Here is a 20,450-nt window from a genome sequence, read left to right as displayed (position 1 = left end):
TGTCACTATTGTCTCTACTAATATGGAGTTTTATATAACAAAAATCACTCTGTTCTAAATGTCTGAAGCACTGTCCCCATGCATATAAGTACTACAGCAGGTTTTGCACTGATCCTCTAATCTGCTATTCTGCTGCTGAACCAGGACTACTACTCATCTGAGTGTACATAAAAGGGATCTCCATCTGGAATTGACTCTAGGAAGATTCATCCTAACTTCTGTGAAAGCAAGTTAGACTCTTGTGTGGTGTTCCCAAATTCCACCATTCTTCTTTGCTGAACTACAGACGCTTTTCTTCAGCCAACCCTCCAAAGTTGCAGAAGAAAGAGCAAGGAATATACAACAAATGTCCTTTGGTGGAATATTTTTCTACTCAAGCTTTTTTTTTTTTTTTTTTTTTTTCTTGCAGCCTATGGCAAAGCAGTACTTCAAATGAGTGTTTTAAGAGAAAAGAGATACTTTTTGCTAAAGTAAATGCAAAATTTAGATTTTGCTCTTATCTATGACTTCTGATGATGTTCTTCAAAACCTCCCAGTCACTATATAATAGACTTTGTACTGATGAGTTAAATAAACACAAACTGTAAACAAAATATTGTAGCTAACTGGGCCAGTGCACAGTAGTAAGGGTCAGCCCTTTTATGTTGTAAACCTCTTTATCATAAAAGTATTTCTTTTTCTAAACACCTTTACAGCAAAATGCATTAGAAGCACGGGATCATTTAGATATCCTTTGCAGTGAAAACATGAAAGCACATATAGCTTCAGATTTCAAAAGCATAATGGTAAATAAGAATCTAATAAACACTTTTTGGAAGTCATGCTTTAAAACACAAATTAATTCACCAAGCAGCCATTGTCTCAAGAAAAGCTGACACATTGCTGGCTACAAGCTCACCTGAGACATCTGTGAGAGGCAGGTCTCCTGGCTGGTACTTGGGTGTTAGGTGCCCATGATTGTGATCATATCATTAGTGTCAGAACATGACATGCATATTTATCCTGTGTTAGAACCTTCTGCTTAGGTAATCACTTCTTTGTGAAAAATCAGTACAGACACAACTCAGCTACTGGTGTGCCAATGTTAAGTGGAAAATCAGCCAAGCTGTAGCATTCTGCTCTTCTGCTCCCCTGCTACTTAATATTCACTGCAAGTTGAAGATCTGAGTGAACAAATAAAGGCTGGTAGCCAGAAAATACACATGACATGGGAAAACTGTTCTTGGACTCATGTCAAGGACAGGACTGACATTCATAAAAGTCATAAATCACTTCTACTTCTTAAATGGCTCTTGACTTCATGTGCTGAGGGAAAAAATTGTTGACTGTTTAGTGAATATCTATATTCTCCTGTAAACATTCTTGTTTGCATGGCAAACAGGTATTCTGCATTTCCTAGGGTGAGCAAACAACAGAAGACATAAATGAAATGAAATCAGGTAATGACTTGGGTGTCAGGAATGTAAGTCCATGATGGTGATTTTTATTGTATTTATTCACTCCACTAAAACTATTTCTTTGATCATCAGACACACATAATTTCTGTCACGGAATTGCACTTGAGGTACCACATTTGTGGAGGCCTGGTGCCAGAATAGTTACCAGCTTCTGTGAAAATCTGTTTTCTCTTCTAGATGCCCTTGGGATGTGTCAGCCTATATAACTTCTGCTGTTATGGGCTCTGATGACTGTCTTCCAGAAAATATTGCAGAGAATTCACCATTATCTCCATCATTGCCCCAGTGGAGGGCTACCTGGTTCAGAGGGTGGCATGCCTGTTATTTAGCTGTTATAAAATTATTTAGCTTTTCCCTTTCCAATAAACTGTTCAGTGTATTGGCTTAAGCCATTGACAGAGGTTCACCTGAGGGAACCTCTGTTCATTGCTAGAGCAGAAGTCAATTCAATGCAAGAAGAAAATATTTGGATTACTGGAGATGCCCTAAACTGTGCCCTAAACATCAAGGTACTCATTTGCTTGATATTTTGCACCTGGTTCCCCTGCCTTAGAAAGAGGCTTGCACATCTCTTGATTCCACCTAACAGCCATCAGCAGGTGGCTTTTAAGGAGAAAGTGTAATTTTGAGTCGTGGTCTGAGACAGTTAGAAAGAGTCATCCTACCTCATAAATGAGCACTGCAGCTGCTGAGCTAAGTTGAAAGTGATTGGCATTGCCTCTTCTGCCTTAAACAGTTCTGGCCTTTGATCTGAATCTTCTCTCATCTTCCCCATATTCAGAGAGTAAGGGCTCTCTGGGGACCTCCACAGAATCAATGTGTGTATCTAGAGGGATGGTGGATCTCGGATGAATAAACGATTATGAGGTTTTTTCCTTTTTTTAGGCACCTAATAATAAAAAACAACCTGTGATGATGGATTGCAGGGAATTTCATAGAACTGCATTTTGGAGGGGAAATACTTTTTCAAGCTAGTGGTTTACCTGAATATAAACAGATGATGCCATGTATGTCAGGACAGCCCACCCTTGAAGGTCACTGTTGACCAGCATGACACTACCAAAATACTTCTCACTCACAACCCACTCCAGGAATAAAATGCAAGACACTTAATTTGGAAAGCTAATATACTGCCTGACAGGTCCAGCCACTGGCAGAACATCTCTTCCTAACAAACCCCACATTACTGGCAGCATTACAAAAACAAATGCTAGGAACCACTAAAAAGTTCTTCTTACTTTAATATACATAGTTTAATCAGATTTTTAAAGCATTTAAAGAAGTATTTGGAGGGGGCAGGGTTTGAGTAGTGAGTGCTAATGGGACTTGAATCCTGATTTTGTTGAAACCTGACATAGAATATTTTTTTATATATACTTTTGAAATGTTCCTGAAAGAGATTCACTAGCTCACAATCATTTTTGAAAAAAAATATTAGATATATTTTCACTGCAAATTATCTAAATTCAAGACTGTGGGGTAGTGAATTTGAAAATTTAAAATTTGAGTTTAAAAATGTATAACACATTGTAGAAAGTTGCAGAATAGAAACTTGCTGCTGTCTTTATTTTGTTTTTCACACACACACACACACACACACACATATATTTGCAGTACATTTAGGAATCTTTTGCCATTAATTACCTACTTATTAGAATCAAACAAATTGAGATTTACTTGACACTGTACATTCACTGGTCGTTGTGTTATCTTTCATTGGTTATGGTTTTAGAATTTAGCTTTCATTGAGTAATGCAGAGCAAAGAAGAAGAGCAAATATAGCAGCATTCTCTGGCATATATTCAAGGGACCTTCTGGTAGAGCAAGTAGTAAAAATGGTTTCAAAATAGATAAATATTGTTTAAGGATACTCTATATTTTCCCCACAATAAATGATACTGACACATTCCACTTCCTTGAAAATACAGTGGAGAATGTCCATCTCTTAAAGATCAGGATGTTCATTTCAAGCAAATCTGAAAATCTGCAAAATTTGTTTCTGCTTCCTCCATCTGAGGAGACTGCAGTGAGGTATAGTACTCTTCCAAGTCTCTTGTAATTAAGTTTTGACAAAAAGTCCTTTGACTTAAAAATAGTGAACTGGTTGAATGCATACTTCAGTTTAAATTTAATCAATTTGCTAGTGGCAGTAATTCTGATATTCATGAATATCTAAAGGAGGGGGAATGAGATTATTTTAATTTAATTTATTCTCTATTTTCAATTTATTTCATGTAGAAACATTGTAAGAAGAACAATTTTTCAAGAAATAATTATTATGATTTATTGAAATACCATATGAACCCTATAATAAATGTAATGATTAAAATGGAGTTATATGCTGGGATGATATTATCATTATTATCACTGGCATTTTCTGCAGAGGAAAAAGGAGAGAAAGTAAGGTCAGAGCAAGGCTGTGCTGTAGGTTTGCTTATATCAATACATATGACAGTTCATAACAAAGCTTCTGCTATCTCAGTTTGTCTAAGACCTGTAACATTTAAAAGAAAAGGATGTTGTGTAATATCTGTAAAATGCAATTATTAACTGTACTGGAAATAAAGAATAGTATGTCTTTGAATTGCAAACTTTACTGCATGAGTTTTCTTCATAGAAGATGACTTCCTTTGTCAGCTGGAATCCTTTACAGTTAACTGAAATATTTACTGAAACATCTGTTTCTGCTGCTATCTTCTCCTAAGCAAAGTCCAGTATCACTGTAAGCTAAACATAAAGAAGTTTGAAAGGTGCTGATATGGGATCATCAGTGTCAAATTGCACACCACTGAGTGCACTCTACAGGCTGACAGGGAGAAAAAAAATAGAGATACTGAAATGAAAATGAAGTTCCTGTAAAAGTATAAGGAGAGATAAATTAGATTCTCACAAATATTTTTGATTTTTGCACTGTTGACATCCGTAAGGAAATAATTTGCAATTCTATGCTGAAGGTGCTTTAAACATTTTCTGCAACACAAAACAAAATTTATTCCTCTATCCTGAAATTATCCAATTGTAGAAACAAGAAAAGGAGAAAAATTGTAAGTAAAGTATATTCGAATTCAAATTCCACTACATAGCATTTACTTCAGCAGCATAGTGACATGATGATGAGACTCACATAAATTCATCCTGGTACTTCTTACAATGCCTTTTTAAAAAAATTAACCTCAGATGTCTTCCTCAGAGAATTTCTATAGGAAATTCAATAAATTAATTTATATAACCAGTATTGTTAAAAATAATTTTGTGATCAGTCTATCCTAGATAATAACTAAGACCTTTTTGTCACAAAAGTTCAATTTAAAGTTGAGATTGCCTTGCCTATCCATAGAGTCTCCAGCTCTTGTCTTAGACAGATAGAGGTAACACAAAAAGTCTTGCATAACCCAGAAGGATGAATCAGATTTCATAAGATAGCTAAAATGGTATTACATGGAGAGTCAACTGAGTACAACCATCCCAATTGTGCCATAGCTCATAGAAATCTGACAGTCTTCAAAGTGTCTTTATGGAAATATTTAATTATTACTTTCATGAAAATGTGAAGAGCCATGCAGTCAGCCAGAAACATTCTTTATAATTTAAAACATATATTTACCCTAAAAGTGGTGCATAGGAACACATCAAGTCTAAAGACATTGTGGAATGTGGTAAAACAAATATTTTTGAAAGATTATAATAGCCAAATAATTTTGAATTTTTTTTTAATCTTGACTTTTTCAGATGTTAATAAAATATCTAACTTGATGTATTATTTCAAAAATATGTCATCCACAGTAAGGCTACCCAGCTGTGCTACCTAGCAGGGATCCATCTCTCTTGGTGTTGTAGGACCCATCAGCCATTATGCCAATAAGTGAACTGCAAATCCTCAGAACTCCTCAAGCACTGAACATGTGTGTGTATGCACACACACAAACACACAAATAGTGCAGAGTGCAGAAAAACTCTGCTTAATGGAAGGCACAGATGGTGCTGCTGCCCTGCTCTACTGTAAACCAATTGGCACCCTCAGTATGATCTGGGATCCTCCAGGAAAAGGACCCAGTGTTCTTGTGTGTAATCAGGAATGTAAATGACAGGTGAAACAATTTCACAGATTATAGGATTGGGCATAAGGATGCAGTAAACAATTGGTGGTAACAATTCCATGTGTGAAAAAAACTCAAATTCCTGTAATATTATAGAGCTTGTATTTCACTGTTCATATTTATAATTTTACAAAAGGCTGCATAGGCACCCTTCTTAGGAAATGAATGTTCCTAAACTGCTAAAGCTGAAAGAATGGCTTAAACATAAGATGAAATGCAAAGCATCATGTAAAATATCAAAAAACTCATTATACCTACCTTGCACAGGTCTGTGAAGGATAATTGTCTGCATTTTAGCTAATCTGATATACCTTTCATGCTGTTACCTCTCTTAAAACTGTCTATTAACCCACTGTCCTTTGTTTCTCTTTGCAGTGACTGCAGCTCAGCTTATGGCGAAACTGCTTTCAAAGAGCAGCTTAATCACAGATGGCTCCAATAACATAAAATCTGCATGGCAGAAACATCCCTGAAGCTCACCTATTGAAAAGTCCCTGGCACAACTGTGTGTGGTGACTGTGTCCAGGGGGGAGCCACAAGCATACTCACCCCTGACAAGCAGCTCTGTCTCGTCCGACACGGTGTCCGCGGCGGTCTGGACCCTGCAGCCGTATCTGCCGGCGTGCGCCAGGAGGATGTTCCTGATCATTAAATCTGCAGAGGACGCTTGCTGAAACAGGGATGAAGCACCAGTTTAAAACTCAGTAAATCTGTGTTCAAGGTACTTCACAAGGGTGTTTTCAGTTTGAGCAACTCTTGAATGCAACCTTCCTCTTACAAAATGTGTGTGCCCTAATACCCTCTTGTGAGGATTATCAGAACAGTGCATTTGTACAATTATTAATAGGGATTAAAGAAGAGAATTTCAGGTTTTTAATAACTTTGATTTCGCTAGAAGCACATTGCTCATATTTGCATGTTCAAAGAGAGTTATTCCAACTAGCACAAAGAAATTAATTAAGGAGATGAACAGAAATATTTCAGATGCTATTCGTGGTATTAAAAGAAAGTCCTCTTAGAAATTAAGAACTTTCTTCCTCTCCCTCTTTACTGCAATGCAGTGACATTTGAAATATGTCTTGCTACTCTACTAAAATTAAGATCACTTGAAAGATAATATTGATTGATTTTTATTAATATAGAAGAACTTAATACTAAATATAGTTGAGAAAATATGATCAGATTCTCATCCTTCCTGATGAAATTTGTATGCATTTAAATCTGAAAAGTGCAAAATAGATAGAGTATAAAGAGAGAACCAGTTCAAATTTTTATTTTTTAGAATATTTTTAGCCAACAGTCATTACAATTCCCCAAAGTTCACTTTAAGAAACATGAATTGAGTATAGGTATTTTCCTTCTCAGATTTGGTCTACTTTGCTAACCAAGCAAACAGTCAGTCTTTCCTTGAACTGTATGTTTCTACCCCATGCAATGGTTCTAATTTGAGTAATTTTGATTCATAGTGAATAGAATTGTACTCTGCATTCAAAATACAGTCTTACTAGGGGTGTAAGTGTTGATACTTCTCTAGCTGTATTGGAAATCTGTCACTGAATTCACCTGGATTCCTATTTTCTTGTTTTTTGGCACATACTTATTCTGTGCTCATGTAGACACACTCAGATCTTTAGTTTAGCAAGTTACGAGCTCCCACTTTGTTACCAGTTGTTCATGTGTGCATGACCTTGTTCTTCATAGGACTGCATTTCTTGTCTGTTTCTATCTGTTATTTTCATCGTCTCCTGTATTGGTAAGGTGTCCAATTTTGTACCATACAATCTTCATTTGCATGCTTCTTTCTTTTATGCCAAGGTCATTAATGACAAGATGAAATAAGATTCATTTCAATATCCAATCTTCTTTAATTTAGTTCTTTCTTTTTAGGCAGAAGAGTTCCTTTGCAGCACATCTTGGCGTACTTCTTCAGTCAATCTTTTCTTCATTTACATTTTTTGAACTAACTTGTCATAATATTCCATGTAGCATCAAGGCAAAATCTTTACCAAAGGATATTCAAATGCAAAGAAGAAAAAGAGAGGTGGAGACATCAAGGCTGCCTCTGAGGCCAAAGTGAATATGGGCATGATCTATAGTTTAATAACCCTGTAGATCTGAGAGCGCGATTACAGTGAGAGCGTTTCGCCTTCTGAAGTGGCCTAGATAATGATGTTGCTGAAGGGAAGATACTCAGACCAGTCAGGCCATAATGCAATTCTTATATTCTGGCTCTGGCATATGAGGTATGGAGTGGAAAAGAATATCTCAGTACTTCATAGCTCGAAATGCAAAAGAAGAGCACATAGTCCTACCAGGAGTCAAATTCAGGATATAGATTTTTAGAGTTGTGTTACAGTAGCACTTACTAGCTGTTGAAACAGGTTGCTCAAGATCATTAGTGATCTTGGTACAAAGCTTTAGTTATTAAAAGGATAAGACCAGAATAATTTCATGTTGAGGTAATTTACATCTAATGTGTGTTTTGTTGTTAAGTGTAAGGAATAGTGTAATGGATAGCAATTGTCTGATTTAATTGCTCAGGAGCTGTTGGACTGTCATTCCAACTTCCAGAGAGTTCATGAATTTGTAAATCCTAATATTCTTATCAGGAAAAAGATATGTATTTCATCTGCATACCTGTGTAACTGGGCAGACAAGCAGCAATTGAAAGAATCATTGCTGTAAGTGAAGGGCAGTGCAGTACAATAGATCTCTATGAAAAACTTTTATTACAACATAACAGGATGTGCAGCCAGCATTCCTGAGGATGTGTGAGTGGATTAAACTCACAGTGTTTAATACAGATAGGTATATGCTCAGACATTGGATTCTTTATCATAATCAAGAAAATAAGGACACATTTTAGCTTTCCTTTAGATAAGCAGGAGATATGTTTGATGAGGGACTTTGAAAAAATTACTCATTACTGCTGTTCAATGGCATTTCCAAAGTGGCCTCCGTTAATTTTCCAGACTCTTTCAAGTCTTGGTAAACAAATCATTTGTTGATTAGTTTAGCCTTAATGAGAGGCTCTAGGCCACAAAAAGGTCTGGGGGAGGTTAAACTGATGTTCTGGTTTTCTAAGTCTTAAGAAAATATCTGCATCTTGTCATTGTTATTTCTACTTATACTTGAACAATTACAATCCAGTTAAAAAAAAAAAAACAACTACTAAGTGGGAAAGCAGGAGAGACTCCATTAAGAAAAGTATCTAAAGTCAGAAATTTTCTTGTGCTTTTAGACTAGTGTCAGTGGAAAAAGACGTGATGCTTGAGCAAAATAGAGACATTCACTTGCCCTTGGGGGAAGACAAAAACTGAGTGGATATGGATGCCAACAGTGTAGGAAGGTCTCTCTCACCAGGGCTAACTTGATCTAGGATTTAGGAAAGTCTCAGCAACTTTGTGGTCTCAATTTTATTCTAAGCTGAAGTTCGTGGCATTTAAATTTCTTTGTCTAGGTCTAAATTTTGATGCTGTTAAATGTATGTTTTTAAAAGCTGCTTTTTATTTCACTGATTTTATGCTCTTTCTTGACAGGGAATAGTTTGCAAAAAATGAGTTACTTCAAAGTAGCATTTTATTGAAAAATCCATATTCCTTGGTGTTTTCAGCATCATGTATTATCCATTTAACCAAGTATCAGTGCCTTAATCTCAGTATAAATTTCTACCATGTGAAATGTATATTGTATTTTACTGAAGCTAAAACTTAAAAGGAAACAAAAAAAACCTTGATAGGTTAAACAACCAACTTCTACTGATTTTCAGGAAAGCTGTGAGTAACCTTCAAGGTCAGCATCAGCTACAGACCTACTGTACACAGTTGATCTTCATTAAGCAGCAAATAAATAATAACAGAGCTCAGAATGCTATCTAACATTACTAATGTTTCTCTCCAGGAGTACAAATTATTGTACCATTCATATTATGCTCCCAAGCATCCCATTCATCTAGTTCTGGGCAGCTCCAATGCTGAATGATGTGTCAAACTATGTCTCTCTCTGCTTCAGTCTGGCATGTTGTCTGGGCCCAGAGTCACCTCTACAATGTATCTAATTAGTTTCACATGTAAGGTATTGCTTGAATTTTCTCTTTTTTTCAAAAATTGATGGCACCTCTGCATTAACATTTGCTTTTGATGTGGAAATACTTCTTCAAATTCAAAAAGGCTCTAAGGAGCATATAATATGCATACTTAGCTCAGTAGTAAAGACATCATTATATTTGTCTTTTGCACTCCTTGTCCTAATGTTGGAAGATTTGGAGAAGCAAAAACAAAACAAAAATAAAGAGACAATTTTCAGAGAATTTACTGTTGGGGAATTAATAATTTTTTAGCCATCTCAAATACCCACAGAGTGGAACTTGCATGTAGATTTTTTTCTCTTTCCATCTTGTAAATCTTAAGAGGTTGTTGTTGGAGCCTGGACTGATACTAGATAATTACTCAGATAATCAATCACTTAACTGCCCAGGTCCAGAAGGTATGCACACTATCATCAGGGCTGGGTGTTGGAAAAAATTAGGGAAGAGGCTGATAAGAGGCAGATCCTGCAAGTCGGGGGTCTTACTTTTTGTTGTGCCAAAGTCCTTACAGCAGTGACTAGCTGTGGAAATTCCCTTCCAGTGAAGTAGCAAGGCATTCACACAGCCCAAAGGAATTCATCCCTTCTGGTGGGCCATAATTGACTCAATTTCACTGTTATAAGAGGCAGCTGTGATGTCTTTGTCTTACAGTGTGTCATAAAACATCAGAATCCTGAACTGTCCCATGATCCACTGGATTACATCATGCAACGTAAAATAATCTGCTCCAGGGGAGGTACATGGGCATGCCCACCCGAACCTGAGTAAATATAAACCCAGTGGATTTAGTGGTCTTCCCCCTCCTCATGGCTCAAAACAGTGACAATTACTTTAACTAGACTGGGACCCTCACTACTGAGATGACCAGAAAAAGAGAACCAACAGAATCCATGCATTGGTGACATATTTTCTGTCTCTCTGTCATTGTCTCCCTGCCCTTACCCTCTTTTCCTATTTCTTTCTCTCTCTCCTCCTCTCTCCCTCTTATTTACTGATAAATAAAAATCCATACTAATGACTTTGACACATGGTCTTGTTTACACCTTAATTTGGGCAAAGACGTCTCTCTAGCTTCAATAACCAGATCTTAACAGTTGTGAGTTGCTTTGCAATAAACAACTTTTACATATGTTTCTTCCCTCAGATGAAGAGAATTAAACTTATTCTTCCAGTGAGGGTGAATTTATTGTCCTGAGCCAGTTGCTAGGAAACCTCTCTTGTTAATCTGTCCATTCATTTGCTGAATTTTTATCTCTAAACCAAGGTGGTCCATTCAGTGTACCCAACCTTTTCTTCTGAAGACTTTGCACAAGAATAATTTCTAATCTGTCTGAATTTGAAATGGAGCTCACAGTTACACCCTAGAGCACTTTCTTTACATCTAGTCAGTCTTTTGTTCCCTTCTTCCTACCTCTTCCATGAAAGAATTACACTTGGGTTGATTATTGCATAATTTATCACATATGCTCAAACTACAGAATTGTATGTGGAAAATAGATGTGAAATACCATTATTTTTTTCATTGTATCAAACCCAGCTTTCATTTGATCTTCTTCTAATGTTGCTCATTTTCCACATTCATTCACTTCTGCACTCCAACTGCAGTTCTTTGAATGTAGCTACGATTTATCTTGGAAAGAGGAACAAAAAGTCAAAGGAGCTCATAAGACTGGGTAGTTGGTAGAGATGACTTGTTGACCCACAGCTCTCAACTTCTGCACTGCAAGGGCTTGGGGACTGCCTATTACTGTGCAGAGGACTCAGGCTGGGAGCAGCCTGGACAACATGCCGTGAAAACTGTCTTCTTGCCTGGGAAGAATGTGTCTAAAATGGGTAATGAGAATATTACAGATGATCATGACTCAACAAAGGCTTAAATCAAAGGGAAGAAAAGAGTGGGCAAACACTGACTGCCATTGCATGAAAACTTTTATGATGAAAGCCAAAGTGTAGTTTGGTTGTAGTTTCTTTACTGTGACTACAGGGGTTTATCAAGGTTTGCTGCCTGTCATCTAAATCTGTTGACAGTGAGAGGTGAGAATGCTTTCGTACAAAGTGGTTTTTATACAGAAGAGAGGATTTGGGAAGTACTAAAAGCCTAAAAAGATTCTATTCTGTTTAAACTGAGAACAATAAAACAATGCTGTGTCGAGTAAAAAGGACTAAGACTTGATCCTGAACAAGGATGACCTGTGTTGTTAATGATAGCTTTTTCAATATAGATGATCATTTAAAATATATGGGTGTTTTTGCATATAACACACAGGTCAGGTGAATTCCTGACTCAGATATTACTTCATTTAGCAAGATAGCCTTTTATTACTGAAATTCAGTTAGATTAGATTGAAAAATTATTTCACAGTCAATTTTTGTTGTATTTCCATGGCAATGGAGGGGTTTTTTTTTGTGAGTTTTTCTGAAGCAAACTAATGATTATATAGAATAACCTTATGGCAGTGTTATTTTTGTACGAACAACAATAAGTGAAAACCAGCAATAAAATAAAGTTCTTTTAAATAATGTTGAAAATTTATATGTACTTTATAATGGATTATTGGCCTCAAGACAAATTCTGTCCATATTGTGTTTAAGGCAATTTAAGTACCATTTCATGCAAATTCTCAGGTTTGAGCATATCAACTACCTCTGTCTACTGCTTGTGATGATTGCAAATTGCAAATATTTAATCTTCTAAGAAGCAGCAGATTTCTTGGTTGATATATTGATAATGGAAAATTATATTCTGAACTCTGTCTTTAATCATATAAGCAATTTGGAACAAAGAAGATGAAATAATTGTTATCAGTTTTGTTGTGATTAATGGTATGTGGTAGGATAATAATGGTTATACAGTAGTATCCAGGCTGATGCAGATCGACTCAGGCATACCTGATAAAAAAACCCTTTTATTTCCCTTGTCTATAAGAAGCTAAAAAGATGACTTTAGGTTTGTGAATCCTTAAGAACCACCCAGGGGGAGTGCAGAGTCTTTGAGTGGCAGTATTTATGAACAGTTTGCTTAGACAAGGAAAGAATTATGAAGAGTTGTTTTGGGGAGCACTGATGGCTTTGAGTGGATGCCAGAGAGTGATGGAGAGTTGAGAGTAGACAAGGAGAACTTGAATCAGCTTGAAATGCTTCAAATGCATCTCAAGTGCATCTTGAATTGCTGTAAATGAGTTTGATCAATTTTATTGAAAGAATGTAGCAAAAGAGATGAAGTTAAAATACTATCAGCTATCAGGTGGTATGTCATGTACTGGGGCAGTTTTGTGAAATCAAGGGTTTAATGAAAACATGAGAAAAGCAATAAGAATGGAAAGGAATGAAAAAAGAGATGGGATATGAAATGGTAAACTTGAGGACAGAGGCCCACTACACTACTGTTGCTAAATTAATTTTCTGTATTTGAGATTTTATTACTGTGAGAAAAAAAGGAAGAAAAGACCTCTAGAAGCTCCCTCCCATGCAGTAGGTGACAATGAAAATGATGATCATATCTTGCTGGTTTTCTTCCCCCCTAGTGTTATATCATTTTCTTTGGGATCTACTTAAACTTCTTATTTGTTTATGCTAATTAGATTATGTCAAGAGCAATTGTTACACAAATATTAATTATTAAGATTCTTAGTATATATATTGTTGGATAACATTTATGAAGAATTTATGTGAACATACTGTGTTGCTTGCTGTGTCTTGGTTTACCAAACAAGAGACAAAGAAAAAGGGCAAGAGGTAGAGGTGAGTTTCAGGACAGTGAAAACTTCCTCTCATGACACTTCTCTGTAACAACACAATTGAGGTTTGCTGGTGCAAGGCCTCAAGAATAAAACCAGAAGATTGGGAGTGTAAGAATTGGGAAGTACTGCCAGTACTGGCTTTGGAAAACACTGCCACAGCAGCCGGGGGGAGAGGCTGAAGAGCTGGAAGTGTAAAATAGGCAGCAGAGCTCTAAATGGAAGCTTCCTTAGGTACTGATATTGATCAGTTGTTCAAACAATAGACTCTGCTGTTATAGCCCAGATTTACACTGTGCCAAGCCGTTAAATGATCCATCAGCTCCAAGTAAACAGAGGGAAAAATGGATTGTTGTGAAATGTCTTTTATTTATCCCAAGATTTTTTGCATTAGAATGCTTCTCGTAAACAAGGAAAGGTACAAATAAGTTAATGGAACAAACCAGTAAAAATTATCTGACTGTATTTCATGACTTATTACAATAATTTTTTAATATAAATTGGTCAGGAATGTTAAGATGCTCACATTTTCCACAATTATTGATTATCTCCCTTGTCTAAAATAAAATGAAATAGAAGAGTTCAGAGAATTGTTAAAGAGAATTGCAAAAGACCCCTAAAATCATCGAGTCCCACCATTAACTCAGCTCTACCCTGTTCACCCTTAAAGCAGATTCCCGAGTGCCACATCCACACTCCTTTCGAACATTTCCAGGATTCCTGATTTCACCACTTCATTGGGCAGCCTATTCCAATGCCTGCCCACCCTTTCTGGGAAGAAATTTTTTATAACATCTAATTTAAATCTCCCCTGGTGCAACCTCTCAGCTATGTTGCCTGGGACAGAATAACTGATCCCTACCTCACTGCATCCTCCTTTGAAGCCGCTGTAGAGGGCAATAAGTGCCTCCTCAGCCTCCTTTTCTCCAGGCTAAACAAGGTAAGATGTTGCTTAGCATCTCTGTCCCTAACTCTCTTTTAATGCCAAAGCCACAAGCACTTGAATACAACAATTTACATACTCTTTTTGATTCTAGGAAATGTTTGGAGTGTCTCTTTCTAACACAGCATGAAATAAATTCAATCACTTCACTAGAACTGTTCATACCCTGGAAGCAGCACATAGTAAAGTGCAGTATTTCACTGTGGTCTTCATTGTGTTTGGATTTTGGTTTGTAGTTACCACTCACAGAACACAAAGTCCAGAAATCCTTGTTCCATTTAGTACCTTACCTAACTTGCAATAACAATTTATTTACAGAAGATGAGATTTAATTTTTTTTAAATTACTCCTATTTGCTCAAATAGGTAACTGCTGTAGCATGACAAGTGAGCAAAACCTGGTAATGAGCATAGGTCTGAAATATCTAGAGATTAGAGTTGACAGCAATGGCTGTGTTCAGCCTCTTCCATCAGCAGGAACGAATTGCAGCAGACAGTGAAACAAATTGGTAGCAATGATGCTGATATGGCAGCTTTACCCTGAACAGAAATTCACTGTGCATAGAGTGTCTTCTTTGTGTCATCTTCTGCAAGGCAACTATTGCTGCTTTCCTCATGTGGGGAGGCAGAAGGAATGTTATGCAAAACCCCTATTTAATTAACCTTGTTTGGGTTTACATCCAATAAAGAGGAAAGACATTATTATTAACAGCCTGCTGTTTTAATTGACTTCATGTAGCGTAGAACTTAGCTCTTCCTATTTAGAAATGCTTAGGAAATTTGAATCTTAATTTCTCAAATATGATAAAAGTACTACAAGAAATTAGGGAGTGTCTTGAAAATGCAAGGAAAGGTGAAAATTTAAGCACTTGCCAAAGTTTTAGGTTATCAGATTGGAATCTTCAGTACTAGGCAGGAATTAAGCGCATTGTCCAATCTGTATCTACTGTCCTTTCAGAAATAAAACAGTAGATTTCCTTTCACTTCCATGTGAACAAATAACCATCATAAAATATAGCATGACAAGTTGTAGTTACTGCTTTCTCTGGTGGCAGTTTCAGCTAAGATCAAAGACCAAGAACGTATTCAGACCAAATCACTTTCCTGAGTCTGAAAAGTCAAGGTGGGGGACATGAAGAGCAATGCTGCTGCTTACCAGGCTGTGGATAACCACAGTAAATAATTTTGTTTGGCTGCTATAAAAACAGTATCAGCCTTCAAGCACAGAGTCAGAATGATGATGGTTGGATGAAGATCTACTGAAAAAATCAGATATTTTTAGGTGTAAAAGGGATATGTCTATGAGAAAATTAAGGTCAGTAGAGATTTTAGGAGCGAACATTTTGAATAGAATTTTGACTAGAATTTGGCACAAGGGACAGAAAATCAAAACTATCCTAATAAAAACAAGCAGGTCTATACTTTCTGAGTCCATTGCATACTGTGTTGCTATAAGAATATTTTGGAAATTCAGACTTCCATTCAAAATCTTTTCTATTAATTACACAGATCCCTCACAAAACCTAAAATGTTATCAAGTCTTTTGTTAGGCAAAATAAGACATTCCCAATGCCAAAGGATTCTGGTCCTATATAACCCTTGGCATTATTGTTCTGCCACCAAATGTAGAGTGCAGTTATATATACACAATATTTGGGATGCTTACTTTTCTTAGACTGCAATTTGCAGCCATTCTAAAAATTCATTCTGAAATTCAGCTGGTCCATTTTCCTTAATATTCCCTTCATGCACAAGCTGACATCCTTATCACACTTATCTTTTTGCCAGGCAAGTCCTTGAAGTACCTGAATTGGTATAGGGACTAAATCATTGATAGCTCAGTAAAGAACAGCAAAAATGGTTTGTATAAAAAATTACATCTCAACATGAAAAATTATAACACTTTTTTTTTTTTTTTTGTACAAAAGCTACTGATATAATTTCAAAACAAGCAAAGCAATATTTATTAGTAGGAGAGGATTTTCTTTTAATTGTAATTGTTAGGGATCATGCAGTTTTAGTAAGTGAAATTTTCTCTGCAGGGCAAATAAATGTTACTTTGGTGATCACTATAACATTGCATTAAGTATCAATATGCTCATCATACTTAACACTTGGGTCTGCCACAGTGAAAGTATGAGCACTGCAAGCAGTGATGAGAAATTTACAATGGTTTTATTATTAGAAAAACCCATTTAAATAATGTTTAATTTGTCAGGCTTTAAAACAAATAAGGAAACTGCAGGCAAGCCTGAAGATATTTTTATTTCATGAAGTATCAGTGTATGCAGAAAAAATGGACATATAGTTCTGTGACTTCATGCACACAAAAGATATTTTTTCTTAAATGTATTACCTTAAAAAGCATTTTGTTCAGAATCAACTCATGTAATTTTGAAGTTTTTTATTCAGAAGAGAAAAATAAGGAATAAATATAGAACTCTCTAAGACTTCAAGATCTTGTTTTCTCCATTAATAAACCTATGTCTTTAACACATTCTGTATCTCAGCTTTGAAACTGGATAGGTTAAAAGAGATTAGCAAAAAAGACAGTTAAAAGAGACAGCAAAAAAGGAGTTTCATCTTCTATTGCTCCTGGTACCTGGTCATGCTTTAGAATTCAGTGAAGTAACGAAATAGATTTTTAAGCTTTTGACTAATTTCTCATTCTAATGTAGTCAACAGAAATGATAATGAGATACAGTTGAAAACATTCCACAAATGTGTAGGTATGGAATTGTGTCAAGATACCAGAAAAATTGCTGTATTACCACAGTCACTGTTACCTCTTCCAAAATTTTCATCTCTCAACTGATCCAGCTTCATTTCAGGACAACGCAAAATTCAAGGTATTTTAATCACTACTTTAAGGGAGTGCCAAAAGATATGTCACATTTTATTTCCAGCATCATTCAGGGAATTTCCATGAGGATTGTGCTAAGAGGGCCATGTTTTGTTCTGCTCTGAGGAGTGTAACTCCCCATCCCCATCCTGCCTATAAAGTGCTAACAGCTGTTTTCAGTCCCCTTCCAGCTGATCCAAGGCTACACTTCCATTCTCTCCTTAGGATGAAAACCAGAAATGTCTTGACATTTAAATGAGTTAGGAATGCAAGTAAAGGAAGCATGGCCTGATCATCTTGTAAAGGCAAATGGAGCTAGTCCAGTTGAAAAATATTGGGGTTTGATCCTTTATTTTGGTACTTCTTCAGGGTTGTATATTATTTCACTATTTCAACACAGTTTTAACAGTGACAAAGTAGGATCTAATTCTGTGATATTTTGCAAAATATATAATGCCTTTATTTCCAGACGGACTATATTTTCTGATCAGCTGAAGTTTACTGTTTGTTGAAATCTATGATTTAGGGGAAAAAAAATTGCTTATGTGCCTCTGGAAAGAAAAATAAAATCAGATTTTTCCTTAATAAACAACTTTCTAAAATCCTCTAAGTCACTTAGTCATTTAGACACTGAGTACTGACTCCATTGTGAGAGACTTGTTCAGCCTGGAGCAGGCTGAGGTGAGACCTTGTCACCATCCTTATTAGGGGAAGCAAAAGGGCAGGTACAGATCTCTTCACACTTGTGACCAGTGACAAGACCCAAGGCAATTGCCTGAGGCTGTGTCAGGGGAGGTTCAGATTGGACATTAGAGAAAGGTTCTTCACCCAGAGGGTGTTTGGGCTCTGGAACAGCTCCCCAGGGAGCCAGCACCAGCCTGACAGGGTTCAAGGAGCATTTGGACAATGCTCTCAGGCACATGGTGTGACTCTTGGGGTGTCCTGTGCAGGATCAGGAGCTGGATTTGAGCATCCTTATGGGTCCCTTCCAACTCAGCTTATTCTGTGATTCTGTGAGCAGTACTGTTTTTACTTAGTAAAGTAGCAGTGACCTTCCAGCAGCACAGCGAGGAGAAGGTAGTAAACACAAATAGCTGGTTAAATCTACCAAGTTTTGGACAAATTTTAATGATGTCAGGACAGTTAAAGCAATCAGTAATTTTAGTGAGATTTGCATGAATATTTGTCTGAAAATAGAATGTTGTCTTTGATCGCTTTGAATAAACCTTATTTCTATCAATTGAGTCAGGACTTTCTCTTGCAGAAATGAAATTAATGAAGAATTTTTGAGAGAGATCTACAAAATCCTATATTTTCATATAATAAATTATATTAAATTAGCTTTATTTTGACATGAGATATGAAATTATTGTTATAAATTTTGAAACCTCTAGATTTTTCCCAGTGATAAAAAATTTTCTTTGAAAAGAGATGCTGAAATACATGTAAAGAACCATGTAGTATGTTTTAGATGTCCATTTCTTGGGAATGACTTGAAGTTAAATTCTTGCCATAGGGTGTTTTCCTGAATCAAAGAATGACTTTGAAGTTAAAAAATAATTAAAGTTTTCCTTCTTATTTAAATAGTGTTGTTTTAAGAGCTTTATTCCTCAGATGAAGGTACCTATGCCAAGAACCTTCCTTACTAATGTTGTTCAATTAAAAGGTTTATTAAATTAAACTCACATTTTAAAAAGCATGAACCCCCTGCCAAGTGGATATGACTTCCACAAAGAGTATGACTTCCATTTAGGCAAGCAGAAGAATAAATGTATTGCAGCTGACAAGGTTTTTAATGCAAAGTTAACTTTGCTACATTGTACTCAAATGAGATCCATTAAGTTTTAAAATTTCGTGACCTTTATGAACTTCATTTTTCTCTGTTAACATGTCATGGACATTTGATTTCCATTTCATTAGCTAGAAGATTCTGTTAAATGACTGTAGATTACATTTCCAAACTTGTTCATATTAAAATATTTCTTTCTATTAAGAAATGTTCAAATCATTTTTCATGAGACGGGTTTGAATTATTTGATCATACTATTTGATCATATTGAGGCAATATTGAAACTGGTATGGATATTTTTGTCCATATGATTCTTATTGACTTACATGGTGGTTATATGGTTAGGAAGTATCTCATGCAGGGGAGTTAGTAAATATAGCCCTTGCTATTCAGATATTAAAATATATTCTAGTCAAGTATAACATTGGGAGGTGAGGGCATTTCAACAGCTATGTTATCTGTGAGAGAGACATCAGTGCTTACAGCAGCATCCTTTCTATATTAAAATCAGCAGAAGAATGCAAGCAGGATTTGATGAAAACTCCTTTTTACTTCCTCACAAAGATTATCAGATATATCACTAATAATAGGATGTACAAGCTTAAATTTAATAACTTCTTGATGGAAACTACTTGAAGTAATTCTAGTGATCTGCAGTTTGAACCTCCTCTATCTAACATTTCTTTCCAATATTACTGAAATAATTTATCTCTCATTTTGGTGAAAATTTGGTAAACAGGAGACATAAAAGCATGCAAATTTCTATCAGTTCCCATCAGAGAGATGACTAATGCATGGTCACTTACTGCCTTGATGCTTTCAAAGTGTCCACCTTCTTTCTCAAAGTCAATTGGCTGCCCATTGAGTGTCCAGTAGAAGGTGACATCCATTGTGCTGTCATGAAGGGCTTTGCAGCTGAGGACAATGCTCTCTCCAACTGTTAACTCAATCTTCTTGGGAGTCAGCTCTATTCTTGTTGGTTCTGGAAATAGAAAAGGGTTAGGAACACTCAGATGGAAATCTACTTATAGTGCCAGACCAAAATAATAGGATTGAGTACTTCTGAGTCTACTCAGAGCTTACATTTTCTCTTAGTATGAATTACAGGCAGTCAAATACTGAAATATATTCATAATGCATACTGAAGGATGACACTGGGGATCGGAAGGTACAGGCAGTTTCAGGGAGTCAGTAAGGCAGAATCTTAAACAGCAATAGATGGATTAATGAACAGATTAATTTTATTAGTTTCAGGAAAAGCTACTTTTTTTTTTTTTTTTTTTTTTTTTTTTTTTAAAGGCTGCAGCACCTGGAATCTTGTGATTGCATAAAAATTCCAGTTTTGCCAAATAAAGTAATAAAAGTTGGTTCCTGGATCAATAAATATAGGAAGAAGCTTGAAAAATGAAGTCAAAAGACTTGAACACCTGCACAGAAAATGCATGAATTCAGCTAAAAAGTGAAGAAAAAAAAAAAAGTTTCAGAAATGGATTGCTACT

At 36.0% G+C, this 20,450-nt stretch overlaps 1 protein-coding gene across 2 annotated transcripts in view; it reads right to left on the bottom strand.

The window, feature by feature from the left end:
• Positions 1-20,450, bottom strand: part of CNTN5 (contactin 5) — a 584,072-nt gene that overhangs the window by 40,809 nt on the left and 522,813 nt on the right. For both annotated transcript variants that reach the window (XM_079302225.1, XM_079302226.1), the window contains 2 exons: positions 19,758-19,933; positions 6,104-6,224 (listed from right to left, as the gene is read on the bottom strand). In XM_079302225.1, coding sequence (XP_079158351.1) covers positions 6,104-6,224; positions 19,758-19,933 — 297 coding nt within the window. The remainder of the gene's footprint in view (positions 1-6,103; positions 6,225-19,757; positions 19,934-20,450) is intronic.

This window comes from Erithacus rubecula (assembly GCF_903797595.1).
Source record: "Erithacus rubecula genome assembly, chromosome: 1".
Classification (NCBI taxonomy): Eukaryota; Metazoa; Chordata; class Aves; order Passeriformes; family Muscicapidae; genus Erithacus; species Erithacus rubecula.
Note: the sequence above shows the minus strand (reverse complement) of the source record. Positions and strands in the feature narration are given on the sequence as shown.